The following is a 25,668-nucleotide window of genomic DNA, read 5'->3' as shown; positions in this document are numbered from 1 at the left end:
TGTACTGTACTTTCCTTAGTGTGCATGACCACTTCTACAGTATACAACATGAGGACAATGTACAGGACAAGTGTCAAACTCATTCCACAGAGAGCCGAGTGTCTGCAGGTTTTTCGCTCCTCCCTTGTACTTGATTGCTGAATTATGGTCACTAATTAGTAAGAAACTCCCAACACCTCGTTGTCTAGGGCTTAATTGAAAACCAGCCTGCAGACACTAGGCCCTCTGTGGAATGAGTTTGACACCCCTGGTGTACAGTATTAGGGACTATTTGTCATAATGATAAATCAGACATTTCCCAGACAAGTGGTAAAGAGCAATAGGTCCAACTAAGTTTTAGAAATAATTAGGCAAATAAGACTTATTCATGATATGAAGAATTCACTAAGGTAAAACACAAAACAATTTATAGCTATTCAACAGGTAAAAATCTTGCAATTTTATTTGCATATAAAGGCAACTAAATTCATCAAGTTAAAAAAGTTTCATAAACCAGGAAACTAAACAGGCATTTACAATGACAGAAGACTACCGTTGGCAACTTGTTTTGTGCTAGCAAGATAGCATTTTCACACAGTGCAAAAATTGGAGAAAAAAAACTAAACAATTAGCAAAATTGTACTTTAGAGGGCATCCCAAATATTTTACAGCTGTTGAATATCGATACAAATCTTAAAGTGAGATGAAAATGCCTGATTCATGCATGTTGAAAACTCACACAAGCACCGACTCACATGTACTCCATGGAAGATGGGGTCATTTGAGAATATGCAGCATCTGTTTTCAATTAACATCAAGTGAAAGATGGGAATGAAGGGTTTGATGTCAAAGGGTACCACAAGACTGGCCAGTCAATCAATGACCTTGACTAGAGAAAAACACGGCCAAGTTCAGTAGCCAAATGTGGTCGAACGTTGCAGATAGTTCCACATAGCATATTTCTCTCTGAACGTTCCAAAACGTTGCGCCCAGGATCAAGGGAGATGATGCACCGGTACACATAAAGCTCCTACACGAGTGTGAGAGCACAAGAGATTCATGTATACTGGGTATATAATAATTGGACCAATTTCATACAAATGTCAACATACAATTTCATTTCAAAGGCTTCATTTTTAACAATAGACAGGCCTTTAACAGAAACCAAATAACTTAAGTTACAATGCCAAATGCATGTTCAATCATCATCATGAGGTCAAGTATTGCTTATTTAAAGAGTACTGTTACGGTCAGGCAGTGTACTTGCCTGTGAGGCAAGGCGCTTATCCATCTTCATAGAGGAAACAAAGAAAACAATGGTACAGAAAACCAGACACTTCAGCAAATGCAAACGAATGGAAAATATGGAATATTTTACAAAGATCATTTCATTACCAGAATCCGATTTTCATGCATTTTTACAAGCAGTTTACAAAAGACAAATATCTTGAAGATTAGCATTTGGTACAACTGAATTTAAAAAATGCTGGTTTATTTTACGATGCTCTATGGGTTGGGCAGGTCAAATACAATGGGGGGGTTTGTGGGCTGGAAACTGGCTGTACAGGTGGAGGAGTTGATGAAAGTTGTGCATCCATCCGTCATAATGCCGTACCCTGCAGACAGAGGACAAAGACATTAGACACCAGAGTCAAAACAGAGACAATAACAGGCACAGGATATCCCCCACTGATTCAGGATTAACTGTCATTCTTTAGAACAGCATCCATGTTAAGAAGCGTTTTGCCTGAAATCTGACGACTTCCTAACATGGATGTTCAGTCCTTTATAGAACCAGGACCATGGAGGTCAGAGCACAGAACACTCACCCTCATGGATGCCCCCAAAGGCGTGGAGCTTGGGTCGGACCCTCTGCTGTACTGTGTTCAGCAGCTCCACACAGCCTACTCTCTGCAGCTCCTTGGGGACCCAGTCCCGGAAACCTGTCCCAAACCACAACAATAGACTGATTAACACACTTGATTAACCTTTGCAAAGACAAATTAACATAACGGAAATAAATTGAACATTAGCGTCTTCATTCATAACATAGTGAGACAGGTCAGACAAACTAAGGGCGACATTTTCCATGTCTTAACATTGTTGTATAAATGCACAGATAAACGCAACGTTTTAGACACAATCTGTGAAGTCTACCATTATCCTCAAGCACTTTATCAGGAAGTGAAACTCTCTGCGGCAGTAAATGGATGGAATATTTCAATAACTAATCTCAATGGTTTAATGTAATGAAGGTGTGCTGGAGAATCGGAATTACACTATAAAAACAATGATATGTTATTACCGTTATATGTGCTGTGAATGTTTGAATGGATCATAAAGGTGATCTCAGTGCTGTAAATGAATTAGAATTTGTTGATGGTCACAAAGAAAACCTGTTCAGTTGGATCTGATGTGACACTCCCATTCTTCAGCTACACAACGTTTTATACAGACGAAAAATACCAAACTCGTCATTGCAGTCTTTGTAGCTTGTTGCTCATTTTAAAGTAAGAAAAATGTCACCCTCTCTCTGCTTCCATTTCTTCCAGTAGTTCAATGAATGAGTGACAGTAACTATACTGGCAAATTCATAAGTGCAAGCTGTTTTAGCAGTCTTTGGGAAAGGCTGTAGAATGAGGTGTTTTGGGGTTCTATGAAGTCAACTCACCGAGGGGAGGTCCGTGGGTCATGAGAACATCTATGCCCTCTGGAACCTGATTCCACTTGTCCAATAGAGACTGGCCGCGGGGAAGGTTAAAACCCCAGCCATTAAACCACGGTGTCCTGTAGGAACACACAGTAGAAACGGTTAAAATAAATATACATTACACACACCTGCACAAGAGAGAGATCTAGGGGGGAGAGAGAGCGCAAAAGAGAGAGGGGGGTAGACAGAGTGTGAGGGGAAGAGAGAGGGAGAGCGCGCGAGCGGGGGACAGGAGACAGCCAGCCATTGAGGGAGATAGAGGGTTATTACACGACTAGGACATTCATTCTGGCCAGTGCCACAGCATAACAGAGGTCATCCAAACACTGGAAATGGATTAATCTGTCAGCACCAATGAGAAGAAGCATGTTAATAAGAGTTTCATGTCTCCCCTGGGACCCTGGCCTCTTGACACACAGCAGTATGGGCAGCACTGTCCTGTCTGACTGCTGCCTTTATTTACCGACAGCCAGGGCACATGGAGGTAAAGAGATTGCCCCGGCCGTAATGGGTAGACAGAACGGCACACGTCAGGCCAAGGTCACGGCTAATTCTGGCCAGAGCTGACTGGAAGAGGTTGGGGAGACGGTGGGAGGAGGGTGGGGTCGAAGTGGAAGCTATTTGGTCTGGACTAAATGAACGATGATAGCTGCGGCTATATGACTGATATGGTCCGCAGTGCATTCATCAACCTGTCTGAACAGTCTAGGCTACACCATGATACAGGGGGGAGATCTCTCTGGAGGGTTCAACACAGGGCTGCTGCTGCCTAGGAGGACATTAACCACATACAAACACTGCAGATTGATACTTCCCTTCAGATCAAAGATGTATTTCACGCCAAGAGCCATTCCAGTGCAGGTGAGGCACTGGGCCAAGTTTGAGACTCACACACTGTCTGATTTAGCATCTTGCACATTTCCTATTGTATAGCTTTAATCAAGATGAAAACAGAACTCATACTTTGCCAAGTTCATTTCAAATGTACATAAAGATTTTTATGGTCTTGTGTTACATACAGTATCAGCATTTGTGTTACAGCCCCCACTGTGCGGTAGCAAGGGTCTGACACAGCCATGCACGGAGAAGCTCACAAACAGCCCATTCATATTGACTGCACCTTTATACACTTTATATACACACAAAAGCACGTGGATACCCATTCAAATATACATGTGGATTCAGCTATTACAGCCACACCCGTTGCTGACAGGTGTACAAAATCAAGCACCCAGCCATGCAATCTCCATAGACAAACATTGGCAGTAGAATGGCTTTATTGAAGAGCTCAGTGACTTTCAAAGTGGCACCGCCATAGGATGCCACCTTTCCAACAAGCCAGCTCATCAAATTTCTGCCCTGTTGGAGCTGCCCCGAACAACTATAAGTGCTGTTATTGTGAAGTGGAAACGTCTAGGAGCAACAACGGCTGAGCCGCGAAGTGGTAGGCCACACAAACTCATAGAACGAGATCCCCAAGTGCTGAAGCGCGCAGAAATTGTCTGTCCTCAGTTGCAACTCTCACTACTGAGTTCCAAAATGCCTCTGGAAGCAATATCATCACAAGAACTGTTCGTCGTGAGCTTTATGAAATTGGTTTCCATGGCCGAGCAGCCGCACACAAGCCTAAGAACACCATGTGCAATGCCAAGCATCGGTTGGAGTGGTGTAAAGCTCACTGCCATTGGACTCTGGAGCAGTGGAAACACGTTCTCTGGAGTGATGAATCACACTTCACCATCTGGCAGTCCGACTGAGAAATCCGGGTTTGGCGGATGCCAGGTGAAGGTTACCTGCCCGAATGCATAGTGCCAACTGTAAAGTTTGGTTGAGGAGGAATAATGGTCTGGGGCTGTTTTTCATGGTTTGGGCAAGGCCCCTTAGTTCCAGTGAAGGGAAATCTTACCACTACAGCGAGCCAGGCCTAATCGTCCAACATGAGTGCCCGACCTTACTGCTCTTGTGGCTGAATGGAAGCAAGTCCCCGCAACAATGTTCCAACATCTAGTGAAAGGCCTTCCCAGAAGAGTGGAGGCTGTTATAGCAGCAAAGGGGGGAAACCAATTCCATATCAATGCCCATGATTCTGGAATGAGATGTTCGACTAGCAGGTGGTGTCCACATGCTTTTGGTGATGTAGTGCATTTTCCTCCAGGCTGGGCTACACTGCCTTCTCCAACCCTGTGATTCAAAGCAGAGCCTGTTCTGTGTTAGTCCTGGATCCCACTGCTGACACCAGTGGGAAGATAAATCCTGTGTTTCCCTAGCGTCTCTCTTGTCGCTCTCCAACCCAGCAGCAGACATAGACGAGATATGAACAATGTGCTGTGCTGCTCAATATGGAAGCCAGTAATAGCCAGGATGTGGAGGGGGGAGGAGGGGCATGCTCCCCAGGACCCGAGGGCTCTATTATCTTCCCATGCTGCGAGGGAGGGGGAGTAGGAGCAGAGGGAGCAGGTGGGGGGGGGGAAGAGGGAGCAGGAGCAGAGGGAGCAGGAGGGGGAAAGAGGGAGAAGGAGAGGGGGGGAGTAGGAGCAGAGGGAGCAGGCAGGGGAGAAGAGGGAGCAGGAGAGGGGAGGAGTAGGGAAAAGTGGGAGCAGGAGAGGGGGGGAGAAGAAGAGGGAGCAGGTAAAGTGGGAGCAGGGGGGAAGAGGGAGCCTAAAAAGTGGGATTAGGAGGGGGAGGGGAGTAGGAGAAGGAGGGGAGGGGGAGGAGAAGAGGGAGTAGGGGGGCAGGGAAAGTGGGAGCAGGGGGGAGGATAAGAGGGAGCACAATGGGGGGAGGGAAGGGGGGGGAGGAGAAGAGGGAGCAGGAAGGGGAGTATTGTGGGTAGGGGATTATGGGGAGCTTGACCACGTAGACAAGATTAGCTGTGTCTTCTCCCACCCTGGCTGTCATCACTAGGCTAACTGATTGACTACCTCCTGATTGACTACCTCTGGTCACTGCCGTTATCTCCTGCAGGGGAATGATCCATCAGGATGTGGAAGTCTGGCCTCCACTGTCTGCCCTGACTGGGGCAGATAAAAAAATCTAACCCAGGGTTCTACACTAACTTTTATGACAACAATTACAGGGTAGCCTACTCTTCTGTGCTGACACTGACAAACAGATCCATAAAAACAACGTTGTCTGATCCATATACAGAGCCATCAGAAAGTATTCAGACCCCTTAACTTTTTCCACATTTTGGTAGGTTACAGCCTTATTCTAAAATGGCCTCATCTCCTCGTCTTCTCTTAACAGATATAGCCATTTTCTTTCCGAACTATGATGAACTATTGTGATATGCCCGGAAGGACCTATACTTTTCACTGACAGTCGCAACTCAACAATCATGTGGTATTTGCTGCGTGCGCCGCCCAAATTGTGGGCCCTTCTGACTGTAGGCATTGCGATTTGAAACATTGTTCTTTTCTAAAGCTAATGATCCTCTGTGACTAAATCATGCTTTCTGGTGTAGTAGCCTATTATCAACTATTTGATTTACTTCTGTATAGACAGGAGTAGGCTAATTAGGGTATACCATTTTGGCAATTTAATTCAATTTAGGTTACTTTAGGGAAAGCCTAGCTTATGGACGTGCCACCTATGTTTGTAGAGCAATTGTGATGGTGTTTTCAAAACAAATGGCAAGAGCCCGACCAATAAATCGGTTGACCGATATTAAAAATCGGCAGATATTAGCCTTCACAGCAATATTTGTATTGGTCTTTATTCCACCGATAAAGTGCTGATATTATATACATAGAATGAACAAATGTGTGCTCATTTGCAGTCACATTTAGAATTGTTCAATGGGTACCTGAGGAGGGAGCTCTAAGAGCTGCTCATTGAACATCATTCACCATTCAGTAAGTCACGAAATGAGAGTAAGAGTTGGCATGGTGGTTTAACGTGAGTAGCTTGCCACAGCCAGCGACAGCATATTTGAATAAGTAAATAATCAAAAGTACACTTCACCAAGCAAGCAACCCTGTCCGTATCACATGCTCACTTGGTTAACGTTAGCTGGCTAGCTAACCAGCAATGAAGTAAGGCTCTATCTGGCCAGCAAGGTAGTTAGCCTAGCTAGCTAGCAAGCAAGCAATCTGTGCTAGCAACTTACACTACCGTTCAAACGTTTGAGGACACTTAGATATGTCCTTGTTGTTGAAAGAAAAGCAAAAAAATGTGTCCATTGAAATAACATTAAATTGATCAGAAATACAGTGTAGACGTTGTTAATATTGTAAATGACTATTGTAGCTGGAAACGGCAGATTTTTTATGGAATATCTATATAGGCGTACAGAGGCCCACTATTAGCAATCATCACTAATCCAAGTTTATCATTTTAAAAAGGCTAACTGATCATTAGAAAACCCTTTTGCAATTATGTTAGCACAGCTGAAATCTGCTGTGCTGATTAAACAAGCAATACAACTAGCCTTCGTTTGACTACTTGAGTATCTGGAGCATCAGCATTTGTGGGTTCAATTACAGGCTCAAAATGGCCAGAAACAAAGAACCTCCTTCTGAAACTCGTCAGTCTATTCTTGTTCTGAGAAATTAAGGCTATTCCATGCGAGAAATTGCCAAGAAACTGAATATCTCAGACAACGCTGTGTACTACTCCCTTCAAACTGGCTCTAACCAGAATAGAAAGAGTGGGAGGCCCCGGTGCACAACTGAGCAAGAGAACAAGTACATTGGAGTGTCTAGTTTGAGAAACAGACGCCTCACAAGTTCTCAACTGGCAGCTTAATTAATAGTACCCGCAAAACACCAGTCTCAACGTCAACAGTGAAGAGGCGACACCGGGATGCTGGCCTTCTAGGCAGAGTTCCTCTGTCCAGTGTCTGTGATCTTTTGCCCATCTTAATCTTTTCTTTTTATTGGCCAGTCTGAGATATTGCTTTTTCTTTGCAACTCTGCCTAGAAGGCCAGCATCCCGGAGTTGCCTCTTCACTGTTGAGACTGGTGTTTTGCAGGTACTATTTAATGAAGCTGCCAGTTGAGGACTTGAGGCGTCTGTTTCTCAAAATTTGCTACATAAGTCAGAATCAAGGAGGTCGGTCACATATATTGGTGATCAGTGAAGTTTGCATCCCTAAAATCAGTATCGGACCTAAAAATCCTATATCAGTTGGGCTCTACAAATGGCCGCTGGATTGATGCAAATAATTATGGTTTTCCCAGGTAGGCACAGGCTACTTGCATTTCCATATACCTGAATAGGATTAGGCTATCAGTAACATCGCTAACGGCTACGCAAATTGTACGGGCACTGCACACACACAGGGGTATTCCTCTGCCGTTTTTTCCTCTTCAGAAAGTTGGTTTATTTTTGGTCAATTAAACATTACTGTTTTAATAAATAATGATAAATAAAAAAATGTGTTGCACTGCCAAGTCAAACAGTCTTGGTCACAGTATCGAACCCTGAAATAATGCTGGGTCCTAATCTGCGTGCCTGGGCCTCTTCTTTAAGAGGCTAGTGGCAGCTTGATTGTGATTGATAGCAGAGTAAACAAAGCCCAGTGCCTGCTTTAGCACGCAGCGTGTTGGGTTATACACAGGGGTGCAATCTTTCACCATTGCTAGGCTAACGTTTCTGCTGGCTGACTCCTACCCTGACCCCCGTAGCAGGCAGGCAGCAGACATTAAAGCCCTGAAATAACAGCCACTGTCTGGACCTGCTGCTATATGATCATCACCTCTCTCTCTGTCATTACACAAACACCTGTATGTGTGCACACAACCCAACACACACACCACACACACAAGCTTAGCTCTGACAAGGTCCTCTTATTCAATATGGCAACCCTGTCCAACGTACACAACAAGCCAGCAAGTCATCGGTTTGATTTGAGCTGTATCAGCACTTGAGCTTGGTGACCTGTCAGCTGAACCTGATACAGAATGCATACATGGCCCAGACAGTGCCCAGACCTTTTTAACGCTAAAACAGTGCACCAACCGCACCCCTAGCTTCAGGTTATTTATGAAAGCGGCCAGGTCAGCTACTCTAACGCACTGCCCTGCGAGTACCTCAAATTTCTCCAATCTAAAAGGGAATCTTCAAATATTAATCACCTCAGTCAGGACTATGTGGGGGTTGTACTAGCACTAGACTACAAGAGAAGGGCATATGGCTGTCTGGCTGTAATGTTGAACAACTCAGCTGCAGCAGAGGTAGTATTGAGAGGGAAATGAAGGGCCTGGGGGATTACCATCTGTCTGTAATGCCATGGGCTGCTACACTACCTAGGAAACACGTGTACTCAGTCACAAATGTCGCAAATGCTGCATTCTGCTATGCCCTGGCCTGGACAGATGTCCTAGCTTCTGGCAGACACCTTACACGTTCCCGTGCCATGTACTCAGCCAGGCTTGTTGTGACACTGCACTGGTCCAATCACCCAATCTGCTATTCAAAAGCACCCTCCACAGTGTCAATGTCACGATCAGTTTTCATTCCAGCCTGGGAGTGATCATCAGTAGGCTATACACCAGGGTTCCCCAACTGGCGGCCCGCGGGCAGTGGTTTCATTTGGCCCCAGAGTTTTTTCATTTTCATTGTTGGACACCAGCAAATCAGCTCCAAGTGATTTTAATTGAAAAAAAATCTGTTCCCAACTATTCCCACAAATGTAAGCGAGATTTGCAATGATTATGCTTTAGTCAAACATAAAAAAAAAAAAATAATAATTATATATATATATATTTATTTGGGCTTCTTGCCGTCAATTTGCAGTCTACAAATTATTTGTCATTATGTTCTGTCCTCTTGACCATGCACTCAACAACAAACAAAAAACGTGGCCCGCATCTGAATCTAGTTGATGATCCCTGCTATACACAGTACAGAGGGCTGTACACACCACATCAGCCATCTCATCCAGGGTCTTTTCTCCAGAGATAGCTCTGGATGAGTCTGGTTAGTCAAATTAGTCACTTAATATTCATTGTGTTAAAGGGCATGGCTCTGGTTGGTTATTTCACAGGTCATTACATTGTGGTGCTATAGACGGAGGCTCATTAAAGTACTTGTGATGTCCTGTAATAAACTGTATGGATGATGATGTTGTTGGGGTAACAAGCTCTGGCTGGCTCCTGGGTGGTGGATGTGGTTGGGTAATAGCAAGGCCTCTTACCCCTGACTGACACATACAGGGACTGAGGAGGGCAGGCTCACGGAAACACACAGCATGGAGTAATTGGTGTAAGCAGTGGGATTTTTACCTAACAAAAGTGATATAGAGAAAAAGCCAAAAGGAACCGAGTAATATTAAGAAATGCTATAGATGGAAGGACTGTAGTGTGGAAACCTACCAAAAAACAATTAGGCAACAACAAATTCATTCCATTTTAGACAACTTCCTGGACAAAACGTTCCACTGTAATAGTGAAGGTGTAAACGTGGCAGTAGAAAATCTTAACAGTATATTTGACCTCTCAACTTCCCTATCAAATCTAAAAATTTCAAAACAGAAAACTGAAGAATATGAACAGTAATGACAAATGGTTTGAAGAAGAATGCAAAAACCTAAGAAAGAAATTCAGAAACCTGTCCAACCAAAAGTCTATGTCTTCACTATGGTGAATCACTAAAACAATACAGAAATATACTACGGAAAAAGAATGAACAGCACGTCAGAAATCATCTCAATGTAATTGAAGAATCCAGACTCCAACCACTTCTGGGAAAATTGTAAAACATTAACAAACAACAACACAAAGAATTATCAATCCAAAAATGGAGATGTATGAGTAAACCACTTCTCCAATCTTTTTGTCTCACAAAGAACAAACAGCAAAAACATATACATGATCAAATACAAAATCTTAGAATCAACTATTAAAGACTACCAGAACCCACTGGATTCTCCAATTACCTTGAATGAACTACAGGACAAAATAAAAATCCTCCAACCCAAAAGGCCTGTGGTATCCTCAATGAAATGATAAAATATACAGACAACAAACTCCAATTGGCTATACTAAAACTGTTTATCCTTAGCTCTGGCATCTTCACCAATATTTGGAACCAAGGACTGACTGATCACTCCAATCCACAAAAGTGGAGACCAATTTGACCCCAATAACTACCGTGGGATATGCGTCAACTGCAACCTTGGGAAAATCCTTTGCATTATCATTAACAGCAGACTCATACATTTCCTCAGTGAAAACAATGTACTGAGCAAATGTCAAATTGGCTTTTTACCAAATTATTGTACGACAGACCACGTATTCACCCTGCACACCCTAATTGACAAACAAACAAACCAAAACAAAGGCAAAGTCTTCTCATGCTTTGCTCATTTCAAAAAAGCCTTCGACTCAATTTGGCATGAGGGTCTGCTATACAAATTGATGGAAAAAGTGGTGTTTTTGGGAAAAACATTTGACATTATAAAATGAATGTACACAAACAACAAGTGTGTGGTTAAAATAGGCAAAAAACACAATTTATTCCCACAGGGCCGTGGGGTGAGACAGAGATGCAGCTTAAGCCCCACCCTCTTCAACATATATATCAACGAATTGGCGAGGGCACTAGAAAAGTCAGCAGCACCCGGCCTGACCCTACTAGAATCTGAAGTCAAATGTCTACTGAAGATCTGGTTCTTCTGTCACCAACCAAGGAGGGCCTACAGCAGCACCTAGATCTTCCGCACAGATTCTGCCAGACCTGGGCCCTGACAGTAAATCTCAGTAAGATCAAAATAATGGTGTTCCAAAAAAGCTCCAGTCGCCAGGACCACAAATACAAATTCCATCTAGACACCGTTGCCCTAGAGCACATAAAAAACTATACATACCTTGGCCTAAACATCAGCACCACAGGTAACTTGCACAAAGCTGTGAACGATCTGAGAGACAAAGCAAGAAGGGCATTCTATGCCATCAAAAGGAACATACAATTTGACATACCAATTAGGATCTGGATAAAAATACTTGAATCAGTTATAGAACACATTGCCCTTTATGGTTGTGAGGTTTGGGGTGCGCTCACCAACCAAGAATTCACAAAACGGGACAAACACCAAATTGAGACTGCATGCAGAATTCTGCAAAAAATATCCTCTGTGTACAACATAAAACACCAAAAAATGCATGCAGAGCAGAATTAGGCCGATACCCGATAATTATCAAAATCCAGAAAAGAGACGTTAAATTATACAACCACCTAAAAGGAAGCGATTCCCAAACCTTCCCTAAAACTTCTTATGGCTGGAATCCAGTTAGCGGAATCGATATGACAACAGCCAGTGAAAGTGCAGGGCGCCAAATTCAAAACAACAAAAATCTCATAATTAAAATTCCTCAAACATACAAGTATTATACACCATTTTAAAGCTTTACTTCTTGTTAATCCAGCCACAGTGTCCGATTCAAAAAGGCTTTACGGCGAAAGCATACCATATGATTATGTTAGGTTAGCGCCTATACACAAAAAAACAACAATTTTCCAGCCAAAGAGAGGAGTCACAAAAAGCAGAAATAGAGATAAAATGAATCACTAACCTTTGATGATCTTCATCAGATGACACTGATAGGACTTCATGTTACACAATACATGTATGTTTTGTTCGATAAAGTTCATATTTATATCCAAAAATCTCAGTTTACATTGGCGCGTTATGTTCAGTAATGTTTTGCCTCCAAAACATCCGGTGATTTTGCAGAGAGCCACATCAATGTACAGAAATACTCATCATAAATGTTGATGAAAATACAAGTGTTCTGCATGGAACTTTAGATAAACTTCTCCTTAATGCAACCGCTGTATCAGATTTTAAAAAAGCTTTACCAAAAAAGCACACCATTAAATAATCTGAGTACGGCGCTCAGACACAAAAACATGCCATACAATATATCTGCCATGTTGGAGTCAACAATAGTCAGAAATAGCATTATAAATATTCACTTACCTTTGATGATCTTCATCAGAATGCACTCCCAGGAATCCCAGTTCCACAATAAATGTTTGTTTTGTTCGATAAAGTCCATCCTTTATGTCTAAATACCTCCTTTTTGTTCGTGCCTTCAGTTCACAAATCCAAATTCACAACGCGCAGGTCAGATGAAAACTAAAACAATTCCATTACAGTTCGTAGAAACATTTCAAACGATGTATAGAATCTATCCTTAGGATGTTTTTATAATAAATCTGCAATAAAGTTTCAACCGGAGAAATCCTTTGTCTTCAGAAATGCAATGGAACTGAGCTACCTCTCACGTGAGCGCGCATGGCTGAGGTTCATGCCCTGCTGGCAGTCCTCTCACTCAATGAGCTCTTATTCTCCCCCACTTCACAGTAGAAGTCTCAAACAAGGTTCTAAAGACTGTTGACATCTAGTGGAAGCCTTGGGAAGTGCAATATGACCCCACAGACACTGTAGTTTGGATAGGCAATCACTTGAAAAACTACAAACCATTTCCTGGTTGGATTTTTTCTCAGGTTTTTGCCTGCCATATGAGTTCTGTTATACTCACAGACATCATTCAAACAGTTTTGGAAACTTCAGAGTGTTTTCTATCCAAATCTACTAATAATATGCATATCTTAGCGTCTGGGCGTGAGTAGCAGGCAGTTTACTCTGGGCACATCAGTCATCCAAGCTACTCAATACTGCCACCCATCCATAAGAAGTTAAAGCCATCACCTACAGAGAGATGAACCTGGAGAAGAGTCACCTAAGCAAGCTGGTCCTGGGGCTCTGTTCAAACAGACCCCACAGGACGGCAACACAATTAGACCCAACCAAATCATAAAAAACCTAAAATATAATTACTTGACACATTGGAAAGAATTAACAAACAAAAAAAACGGAGCAAACTAGAATGCTATTTGGCCCTAAAAAGAGAGTACAGAGTGGCAGAATACCTGACCACTGTGACTGACACAAACTTAAGGAAAGATTTCACTATGTACAGACTCAGTGAGCATAGCCTTGCTATTGAGAAAGGCGGCCAAAGGCAGACCTGGCTCTCAAGAGAAGACAGGCTATGTGCACACTATCCACAAAATGAGGTGGAAACTGAGCTGGACTTCCTAACCTCCTGCCAAATGTATGACCATATTAGAGACACATATTTCCCTCAGATTACACAGATCCACAAAGAATTCAAAAACAAACCAGATTTTGATAAACTCCCATATCTACTGGGTAAAATACCACAGTGTGCCATCACAGCAGCAACATTTGTTACCTGTTGCCACAAGAAAAGGGCAACCAGTGAAGAACAAACACCACTGTAATTACAACCCATATTTATGTTTATTTATTTTCCCTTTTGTACTTTAACCATTTGCACATCGTTACAACACTGTATATATACACATAATGACACTTGTAATGTCTTTATTCTTTTGGAACTTCTGTGAGTGTAATGTTTACTGTTAATTTTTAATGTTTAGTTCACTTTTGTATATTATCTACTTCAATTGCTTTGCCAATGTTAACATATGCTTCCCATGCCAATAAAGCCACTTGAATTGATACAGACAGAACCACTGGTGTAGTGGTTGTCATAGCTAGTTACTACTGTGTCATAAGCAATTTGATAGGCTTGGCCATTACATGACAATTTAATCATCTCAATTGGTAATAAAATAATAAAAAATAAGAAAGAGGTTTTGTAGATTTTTTTTTGGGGGGGGGGGCATTGAAACCAGATAAAACCCTGACCATTATTCAACCTGCCAAAGATAGGTCAAAAGGCCTAGCCTTCTCAATCCACTGTGGCCTTGTGGTAAACTGGAGCTCATCCAAAATGGTAATCCTCTGAGTGGAGGGCAGGCATCTCCTCCTCTGAGGGTGTTCATCCCACTCCTAATCTCAACCTCTCGGCTCCTCTACCTCTCCCTGGGCTATGCTTATTGTCTGTCTGACCCGCTCTTCTGCCTGCCCCCCCTTGCCTGCCCCCCCTTGCCTCCCCCCTCAGGCAGCCTGGCCTCTCTTCCTGTGCCCCAGTTTGGCCTGCCTGACTGCCTAATGCTGGGTGAGCGTGAAAGCCCCCAGCGCTGCACTGCAGTCAGAGCTGGGGCCAGAACAGGGCAGCGCAGAGAGATCTGAGAAGTGTAGCGCTGGCGACATGAGCAGCTAATTAACACTGACGTGCAGTTTGCACCTCCGGGCCAAAGGTCACTTTACAATCAGTGATGTCAGCACTCAGCAGGTAAGGCCTCGCAGGGGCCTGTAGGGCAGGGTAGAGTAGAGCAGGGTAGAGCACAGTAGAGTAGAGCAGGGCAGGGTAGAGTAGAGCAGGATAGAGCAGCGCAGGGTAGAGCAGCGCAGGGTAGAGTAGAGCAGCGCAGGATAGAGTAGGGCAGGGTAGAGTAGAGCAGCGCAAGGTTAGAGCAGCGCAGGATAGAGTAGGGCAGGGTAGAGTAGAGCAGCGCAGGGTAGAGTAGAGCAGCGCAGGATAGAGCAGCGCAGGATAGAGTAGGGCAGGGTAGAGTAGAGCAGCGCAGGGTAGAGTAGAGCAGGGCAGGATAGAGTAGGGCAGGGTCGAGTAGAGCAGCGCAGGGTAGAGTAGAGCAGGATAGAGTAGGGCAGGGTAGAGTAAAGCAGCGCAGGATAGTGCAGCGCAGGATAGAGTAGGGCAGGATAGAGTAGGGCAGCGCAGGGTAGAGTAAAGCAGCGCAGGATAGTGCAGCGCAGGATAGAGTAGGGCAGGGTAGAGCAGTGCAGGGTAGAGCAGCGCAGGATAGAGTAGGGCAGGGTAGAGTAGAAAACCGCCGCTAACCAAAAAAAACAAGGTAATACACACAGACTAGACCGAAAGTAACATGCACATATATTGTGCTGACTGTTGCAAGACACTGGTTCCCACAGTATCGGCGAATCCCAAACCATCCACTCTCGCTCGGAGGGCCCTCCGACGAGTGATTTGTGATTCAGCCTATGACTTGAGATCAGTCCCAAGTTGTTGTGACTAGACAGAGGGTTTTCACACATTGAGCAATAGTAGGAATTTCCACCAAGTAATGCTGAAACTAGAGCCCTTGCCTAGGGAGTTACAACCTCATTTCAGAGTCAGATATGGCCTTATTTATTTCCATAAACAGACGGTTTATTTGAGGCTAAGCTCTCACACTGTTGGCAATTAGTCAGGCAGCTTTCCATTCCCATCTATCTGCTACACAAACAGACAGGAAATCAAAGCTACACATGACAGTGAGACCAGTCTCCCAGTCAATAAAGTACATTACCAGCCCAGCATGGGTGTCCATGTGAGAGATTGGGGGAAATGCAGGCTCAGAGCTATGCTGTCCTCACTGACCCACACACACAGTGGAAGTGCTTTAATGACAAACACACACTGAAGCGACACACACACACACACACACACACACACACACACACACACACACACACACGACTCTGCTATGGTTTCCATGGCAACATAGATCCACACTTTCTTTGTGGCTCTGCCTGGCGGGCTCTCATCCAATGTAAACCCAAAAGGTCACATGACCAGTGTGTGTCTGCCGCCATAAAAGGATTAGAGGAAAGTCTTTGATTTTCTAAAGCCAGACTCAGACTGCCACCCTGCTCTGAGCTAACCATGCTGTCTATAGTATAACACCTCCCTCTGCTCTGAGCTAACCATGCTGTCTATAGTATAACACCTCCCCCTGCTCTGAGCTAGCCATGCTGTCTATAGTATAACACCTCCCCCTGCTCTGAGCTAGCCATGCTGTCTATAGTATAACACCTCCCCCTGCTCTGAGCTAGCCATGCTGTCTATAGTATAACACCTCCCCCTGCTCTGAGCTAGCCATGCTGTCTATAGTATAACACCTCCCCCTGCTCTGAGCTAGCCATGCTGTCTATAGTATAACACCTCCCCCTGCTCTGAGCTAGCCATGCTGTCTATAGTATAACACCTCCCCCTGCTCTGAGCTAGCCATGCTGTCTATAGTATAACACCTCCCCCTGCTCTGAGCTAGCCATGCTGTCTATAGTATAACACCTCCCCCTGCTCTGAGCTAGCCATGCTGTCTATAGTATAACACCTCCCCCTGCTCTGAGCTAGCCATGCTGTCTATAGTATAACACCTCCCCTGCTCTGAGCTAGCCATGCTGTCTATAGTATAACACCTCCCCCTGCTCTGAGCTAGCCATGCTGTCTATAGTATAACACCTCCCCCTGCTCTGAGCTAGCCATGCTGTCTATAGTATAACACCTCCCCCTGCTCTGAGCTAGCCATGCTGTACATCACTGGGGCTGAGATCCTTGCCATCCAGGACCTCTATACCAGGCGTTGTCAGAGGAAGGCCCTAAAATTGTCAAAGACTCCAGCCACCCAAGTCATAGACTGTCCTCTCTCCTACCACACAGCATGCGGTACCGATGCACCAAGTCTGGAACCAACAGGACCCAGAACAGCTTCTACCCCCAAACCATAAGACTGCTAAATAGTTAACCAAATAGCTACCCAGACTATCTGCATTGACCCCTTTTCAATAACTTTTTTGAATCATCACATATGCTGCTGCTACTGTTAATTATCTACTGAATCTCGTTGCCTAGTTACTTTACCACTATCTATATACAAATATTTACCTAAATTACCTCGTACCCCTGCATATCAACTCGAAACTATGTATATAGCCAACTTATCGTTACTCATTGTGTATTTATTCCTTATGTTATTATTTTTTTTAATTCTCTCTGTATTGTTGGAAAGGGCCCACAAGTAAGCATTTCACTGTTAGTCTACACCTGTTGTTTCCCAAGCATGTGACATAACATTTGATTTGACTCAGACCTAGAGCAGGCCTGCAGTGTCTGTCAAGCCTAGCTGATCTCTTTGTGGGCGGTGGAAATGACCTCTGATCACTAGGCTCTGAGGTGACAAGGGTTACCGTGGCCTGCTGGGAGTGCAGTCCCTAAAGGGGGTACGGGGGTCAGGCCCAGGGTTTGATCCGTACGCTCAAACAAAAGAACCAGGATGTGTCGGAACAAAAGCCACTTCCTGCTGGAGAGGCTCAGAGATCTGGAAAATCACCCCTGTAATGACGACCCCAGAGCTCTACCACAGACCTCCCATCATGCATCTGGGTGGCTGGTTTGCTCCCCTTCAAAGATAATCATTTGATTCAGCACTACTCTGTGACTGAAACACTATGTTTCTGCCCTCATTGTTGCCCTTTCCTCTCTGCCTGCAATGTGAGAAACATTTCTTTATCACCAGGATATACAGCATCTTTGAAGTGGCAAATATATGATTAAATCATGCTAGAAGAGCTCTCACCTCAAGACGGGAGGGTTAACCCCTGAGAATGATAGTTGGGCTCAGGACGCAAATATAATAGTGACAGGTTAAGGTATGAAGACCTAAAAGACCAATTCTCTCACTGTCATCATCATTACACCTGGTCAGACTGTCATTGTCAGGGTAGTCATACCTATTCAGCTGGGACTTGAGACAAAAGTCTCTCTCTCTCTCTCTCTCTCTCTCTCTCTCTCTCTCTCTCTCTCTCTCTCTCTCTCTCTCTCTCTCTCTCTCTCTCTCTCTCTCTCTCTCTCTCTCTCTCTCTCTCTCTCTCTCTCTCTCTCTCTCTCTCTCTCTCTCTCTCTCTCTCTCTCTCTCTCTCTCTCTCTCTCTCTCTCTCTCTCTCTCTCTCTCTCTCTCTCTCTCTCTCTCTCTCTCTCTCTCTCTCTCTCTCTCTCTCTATATATATATATATATATATATATATATATATATATATATATATAATATCGTCCAATGACTGATGAAGAATAACACGGGCAGAAGGGGGCGTGTGGTTCACAGAACATTATTAGATCTGGGATTGGGGGGGGGAGAGAGAGCCTGTAAAAGGAGGTTGGTGTGTGTGTGTGTGTGTGTGTGTGTGTGTGTCAGCCAGCAGGGAGTTGTGGAGGCCAGACTGGGGTCAGTCAGACTGACACACAATGGCCTGATTCCACTGCTCTGGCCTCGACCCTCTCCAGCCACCCATGGCCTCGGTACAGCTAGCCAGCCTGCCTGTCCCGGTCCACCCTACTGGGGAGAATTCAAAAGAAATACCAGGAATGGAGATAACGTTCCGTTAGCGCTATACATTACGTTACGTTTTGTAACTATAGCCTCAATATCCCCTTTTGAAAAAGTGTCACAGGAATAAATATAGAAAATATGTAGCAGACACAGCATTCTAAAACTTATCAAAGCATCATGCGATAGGCCTACATCGAAACTCTCTTCGCTTGACGATCCAATCAGAGATCAATCATTCAGCAGTGACACCGTAGTACGGAGGGAAACTAGAAAAGCAGTGGGTGAAGGGTTAACTGGGCCTCAGACTCAGCGGTGTGGCTGGCTGAAGATATGGGTGTGTGATGACATAAGAGTCTGGAGCCGAGTACACTGTAAGTACATGTCTGTCTCCACGGCAGCCTGTAGCGTGTCAGGACATGCCCAAAGTCTAGGACAGGAGGATGACACGGCTGGCACTGACCCACACCCAACTAACCACAGACGTCTCTCTTTCAAGCACTCTGTGTCTAATAAAAGACATGGAGTCCCTGTCAGGACTCAGGACAACACAAGGCAATCCCCTCAATGAGGTATGGAAATGGAAGAAAGCAATAAGGAATGTAGAACTTAGAAGCAGTGAATAGCATGGGCTAGGTCTGCAGTGTTTTATATCCACCATGGACACACACTACTAAGAAAAACTCAACTAGACTCATGCAGGGACTTAATAAGCAAGCAAAGAGAATGGCCACACAAAGTGTCATGACCTCTACTGTATGTAAAGAATATTTGAGCAACCCTGGCAAACTCAGGTACAGTGATCAGTGTCACTGAGGCCATATTATGCAAAAGTCTGTCACTCAGCGATTAGCCTCTATAGTCACTGTATCATAACACTATTGACTACAAGTAAATAAGTCATGATACTTATCTCAAGACAAGAGAGCAACTTACCATGGTGCCCCGTATATGCGGAATCCCTTGACTGTGACCTCAGAGTCCTGCAGGTAAGTACAGTTAGAGAGAAGGGCCTGAACATCGTCAAAGTCCTCTGGTCTCAGCTTAGAGACGGAGGGAAAGCGATAGTAATCCTGCTTGACCAGCTCAGCCATGAAGTCCTTGTCAAACGTCAGTTCATGGTTCCCTGCAATCACCACCTTGAATTCATAAGGTAGACTCCCTGCAGGAGAGACAGCAGGGAAGACATGTTGAATATGGATGGGATAGATAGCTTTCTGTTACTGTTCAACACAAGGCAAGTAACATGTACAGAATATAAACACTACATAGCTTTGGCCAGTAGCATGGTTTCTGGGGATACCAATACCCCAGTTGGTGAATCAGTATTCATTCACTAGAATAGAAAGTTGTCTTTGAGAGGTTAAGGGAATGGTCCATGAAAGTAAAACGCCAGAAATGAAAAGGTTAAGGCTTCTTGACCTCCTTAGACCAGGGTTAACTTTTCTCCCCTCTTACAAAAGAGCAATAACTGCAGATAAAGACCTTAGTTACCCAGCCAACGCACATCTCAGTCAACAAAGGGGAATTTTACAATTTTTCATTTGACCTTTTTACTTTCTTGGAGAGAGAGGTCCTTTGTCCCAGTTACCTCTTATATTAACGCAGCAATTCTGTATAGGGCTCAAATTGAACGCTCAACTCAATTTTCTCTGGGCTGTAGGCTAAAATGTATTTGAAACTGAGGAGGATGGCAGTGTTTTAATGTATGACCTTCAAGGAAAGTTACTTACTGCTATATTCCTTTCCGCGGGTTCTTCATTTCAAATGTTTCATTTACAGTAGTAAATATTAAATATCGTCAAAGCAGACATTTTTTATGAGAATAGTTTTCGCTTAAATAAGGAAGTCCAAATTATACCAAATACTGTTGGTATAGTAACTTACAGCAAATAACCTTTTTAGTCAAGATAGAGGTTACTGTACAGTATGCTGAGCATGGCCGGCATGCTCATTAGGCAGGATTAGGCCACCGCCTATGGCGGCAGATTGACGAGTGAGACATTTTCTGAGCTAAACTGACCAAGACCTCCAACAACAACACATAAAACCTCACATAAATTGTCATTGGTTTTGGGCAGAATTATCTCAACCAGTGGCAAAATGGGCTTTTAAGGTGAGAACTGATGCCGCCCTGTGATAAACAGTGCCCACTTTGTCAAAGGCAGGGGCGCAAAATATTTTGCTTGTCCATCCTCAGTGCGCCTCTCCAGGGTGCTGTTCGTCAGACGCATCGTTGCGGTTCTCCTCCACGTTACGTCAAAAAAAGGATCAAACATCAATCATGTAGCAGATACAGGATATAGTAGAAAGAGTATGGGGCCCTTTCTGTAGTCTACAGGCTGGAGATAAAATCTATAACAATATAATGAGACGGACACTTTTTACATCATGCAGGTTTCTCCAGATCAAATAGCCTAACCTAAATGGCGCCCAATCAAATAAAAAATGTGCTGTCACGTTAACAAACATATCCTTAAAACAGGCCAGGTCAAAGTAAAATTGATAATATGGAAGGGACAATCAACTGTTGTCCAGGAGTTTCACCCAATTGTCATGATCAGTTGCATCAAGCTTGTATTCGTACATTTTTGGACAAGCTGATCATAGCGATAAAAGAAAATACTTCTGCATTTCCCGCTGTGTAAACACAACGCAAATAGGCTCACGATAACTCCTGATAAAGTTGGGCAGCTGATATTCAGAGCTTAAGTAGCCAAATTCATTAGTCACATGAATCAGGACTAATAAAGCCAATGTAAAAGCCTGTTTTACAAATGGTTGGCCTACCATTGCAGCTGACAAAATTCAATTTCAGGCAAAACTGTAGGCTACACCTCAGTAAGCACGGACCATCGCCGATGCCTTTTGGACGTCTTTTTTTGGTCCTGTTCGGACATGTTTTTTAAAAATGTTTTACAAATGGTAGGCTGACCACATAGATGGGCATTCATAAAATTCAATTTCAGGCAAAACTGTAGGCTACACCTCAGTAAGCACGGACCATCGCCGATGCCTTTTGGACGTCTTTTTTTGGTCCTGTTCGGACATCTTTTTAAAAAATGTTTTACAAATGGTAGGCTGACCACATAGATGGGCATTCATAAAATTCAATTTCAGGCAAAACTGTAGGCTACACCTCAGTAAACACGGACCGACGCCGATGCCTTTTGGACGTCTCTTTTTGGTTCAGATTTGGTGCAGTCTAGACCGGTCTTAATTTGAACGTCCACGGACATTGATTTTTGGTCCGGACCAAATCTGAACCAATCATAGACGTCTATGTTTGGTTCAGATTTTATCCGGTCTGGACCAGCCTTGATTTCGGCCAAACATAGACGTCCATAAAATACATATTTTCACCTTTCATTCAGAACCTAAATTTAACCTAATTTCAACATCTGGAAAATACATATTTTACACGTCTTTTCAACATCATTTTTGGTCTAGCCTAGGGCGGCAGAACAGCAAGGACCGTCCCTGATGCTGAGGGTTGAGAGCAAAAAAACAGCAGTGTGTGTGACTCTCTTTACCTAGCCAGTCATTGAATTTCTTGACCTCAGAGGGTAGGCCCAGTTCAGTGAAGTCCCCAGTATGAAGAAGGACATCCCCGTATGGCATCTGGATCCCATCCGTCCTGGAGTGTGTGTCCGACACGCAGACGAAACGTGTATGACCGGAGGGTTTAGGGGCGTCATAGGGAATGGGCTCCACCCTGTCATCGATGAGGGACAGCAGAAGCAGAATATGGGTTTGTGTCAAATTATTAAAGCAGCCCTCCATTTGAAAATGTAACCTAGGTTGTCAATGTGTCACGTGCAGCAACCTCCAATAGAAAGTAATATTACAAATAAAACAGCCTTCTCTAAAGATGTCTAAGGAATCCCAAAGTGGAACTGACCGTCCAACCTTTAAGCTAGAGCAGGTCCCTCAGAGTCTCACAGTTGCCTTGTCATTGGGAGCCAGGCTGTGGGAGCCAGGCTGTGGGAGCCAGGCTGTGATTGTAAACTCATGTGGAATTTTGGGCTGTCAGGGCTGGCCAACTGCCCAGCTGCGATGCATGGAATCATGCTGGCAAATTATAGATTAAGCTGCTAGTTTGAATGAGTCAACCAAGGTGTTTTAATGCAAATCATCACAAAATCCAGGAGGTTATTCATTACTCCCTACTCTTGCCATGTGTCCATCAGATATTAATGAATTACCGTACCTATATCTCTATCACTGCTGACTTTGGCTTCTTCTGTTAATTACACTCTACACTGTCCTGTTCTAAAATGCTCCATCCGATTTGATTACTATAGCTTCAATAAACAATTTAACGGATACAAGGTCCACCTCGCTGTTGTACTGAGACATCTGTCCATGGTCTAAGACAAACAGAGCGCAGATGTGATTTAAAAACTGCAATAAAAAAAAAAGGTTAATCGTGGACTAAGTGAAAAACACTGGTTAACAGAAGTCTTGACTTCTATAAAGACGACATCTGACTTACATCTTTGTTTTGTCTCTGCTGGAAAAGCTAGTTTTGTGTGTCAGTCAGCCAGCCAGCCAGCCAGGAGCACCTGCCTCCCACTCTGACCACCCCAGGCCCACCCATCCCATCCACAGCAACACTCATTACATCCTAATGATTAGAAGTCAATAGGGAAGTTACTTAGAATTGAGCTGTGACCCAGAGGTCAAAGGAGCATTGTTAAATAGCTTATAAACCCACCTGACCTCTGACCTCCGTTAAGTTAATAACATGAAAGGTGGCTTCCGCCTCACACACTTTAACCTCACACACTGTAGGTTATTTGACAGGGCACTGAGGATAACCAAACATGTTTAAGTCATACTCCATCTATTAAAGACAAGCTAATGTGTGCTGAGAATAGAGCACACAGAAGGTATGGTGGTGGATGTTATGAGGCCAGATGTCCATATATTTACTCTTTTGTTTGAACACATTCATCAATCAATCAATCCTCTGTGCACTGTAATGGCCCGTCAGATGAAAAAGAGATAGAGACAGTGCAGGTCTGCGGCTAGATAGATACTCACATGTGGACATGTGGAGGTTGGAAGCGGCTCTGGTTAATGTTGTAGTGGGTGAAGGCCTGTGTGGGGTTGGAGCTGTACTCGTCCACAGTGACGGTCACCTTGCCCTGAGAGGGGGGGTTTCTGTGAGCCATGGCTCTGCTGCTTGGGACATGGGCAGTTAGTTTACCAGGATCCAGAACCATTTTAGGGAGTGGGCATCATTCAGAACAGCCCCGTTCACTAACTCAGACCCACCGGCCCTCTGGACAACTGGCCACAATCTGTACCACCGCAAACAAAGAGAGGAGCACACCTCAAAATACAGTAATTGTGCAGCAGACATGATTAAAAATAATGTGTTGCTGTAAATGACAGCTTTAAGTGAACCACTTGTGTTGTACAAAAACAACATCAAGAAGACTCCCAGAATTCTAAGAATTATTCAACCACTAATATCAGAAGAGGTGATACACTTCCATTTTCTCGCTAATGTCTTCTGAAGTGCTGATAGATTTTACCTACAGTAGATTGGATACAAAACAAGCTTGGACATTAAACCTTTAACAATACTGTAACGTCAGTAGAAAATATAATATCAAACTACTATATGCATTCTGTTCCAATCAAAAGGCTTGAAATAACCCAGGCCTACATTTTTGTTTTACAAATGTAAAAGTGACAGAGTGAATTGATACAACGTAACCAAACGAATTGTAGTTGCTGTATTAGCTAGATGACAAAACAGTGAACTTAAACCACACCACTTTCGTTCAAGACATTGGAAACTGAAAATTAAAACATAAAAACTACCCAGACGAATTGAACATTAGCAGGTTAGCAGCGGTGCAGAGTGCAGACAGACATTTACTATCAGTCAACTGTAACAAGCTGGTTATCTACAAGCTGAACTGTAAGAGGATATTTTACATAAAAACATATGTTCCCTCTAATTTTGGTTTCACACTGCAACATTTGGAAAAGGGGATTTTTAAATATATGCACCATTTCTACCAATCAGCCTAAAGACACAGAAGAGACAAAATTGAACCTCTCACCCGATATTACAAGATCGTGTTCTTCCTCATTTATTGTAGGCCTATTCTGCATTACAGAACAAAATACAAACATAAACCAAGCTCTCTCATCTACAATATTACGAATAGCAACATTTACAGCCTCGACAGAAACCTCTGTATCCGAATGGTTCGTAAATGACAAATCACCCCTAACCCACCGCTTTGTGCCTCGTTATTTTTTCCCAGCGATGTTCTTGCCAAACGGGTGGCGAGTTCCGTTCATCCGGTAGATATGTGCTCGGGGTTAGCTCTCTGTCTATGTTGTCAAAAACGCGGTCCCATAGATAACGCAGACAACTTGCAGGTCTTGAGAGGTGGAGGTCGTGGCTAGCAGGGCAGAACCTTCGACCCTGGGAGACCCTCGGCTGGCTCTTGAGGAAATGCGACAGAAAGGCAACGAGCGAGATAGGAGCCTCGATGTGAGAAGAGAAGGGGGGGAGCCGGAGAGAGCGGAGCGGAGCAGCGAGAGGACTGCCACCGGGGTCAGAGAGCACACAGTAGGCTACAGAAGCTCAGCGCAAAGGAGAGACTGCACTGGGACAACTGTTAGTAGAATTGTAAATAGGATTGAAAGCAAGCTATTTTTTAACCATTTATATTTTTCGATAGCCTACAAAATGGGCTCACATAGCCATAGACTACCTTTGTTGCCTAAGAAGTTTGAGGGTATTCTTGCACGTTTGTTTTAAAAATAGTCGGTGTTGTATTGCACTATATTTTAATTGTTAAAACGTATTATACAAAATACGACAATAATTAACATTATACAGAATAAAATACACATTTGAACTGTTAAATGTAAGGTCCTACAGTGTAAATAAAAACAATGATGTGCACTTGGAAGTAAGAAAACAGGCTATACATTTGTGAATA

The 25,668-nt window shown here is 43.7% G+C and overlaps 1 protein-coding gene across 2 annotated transcripts; it reads right to left on the bottom strand.

Moving 5' to 3' along the window:
* Nucleotides 1-409: 409 nt before the first annotated feature.
* mpped2 (metallophosphoesterase domain containing 2b) lies at nucleotides 410-25,243 on the bottom strand. Of its 2 annotated transcripts, XM_014125456.2 has the most exons (8): nucleotides 24,954-25,243; nucleotides 24,775-24,820; nucleotides 23,741-24,000; nucleotides 22,228-22,409; nucleotides 19,631-19,856; nucleotides 2,651-2,766; nucleotides 1,809-1,922; nucleotides 416-1,595 (listed from the first exon to the last, which is right to left on the bottom strand). In XM_014125456.2, exons 3-8 carry the CDS (start codon nucleotides 23,920-23,922, stop codon nucleotides 1,486-1,488), a joined length of 930 nt encoding a protein of 309 aa, XP_013980931.1. In that variant the 5' UTR covers nucleotides 23,923-24,000; nucleotides 24,775-24,820; nucleotides 24,954-25,243; the 3' UTR covers nucleotides 416-1,485.
* Between the last annotated feature and the right edge of the window lie 425 nt (nucleotides 25,244-25,668).

This window comes from Salmo salar, chromosome ssa10 (genome assembly GCF_905237065.1).
Source record: "Salmo salar chromosome ssa10, Ssal_v3.1, whole genome shotgun sequence".
Classification (NCBI taxonomy): Eukaryota; Metazoa; Chordata; class Actinopteri; order Salmoniformes; family Salmonidae; genus Salmo; species Salmo salar.
Note: the sequence above shows the minus strand (reverse complement) of the source record. Positions and strands in the feature narration are given on the sequence as shown.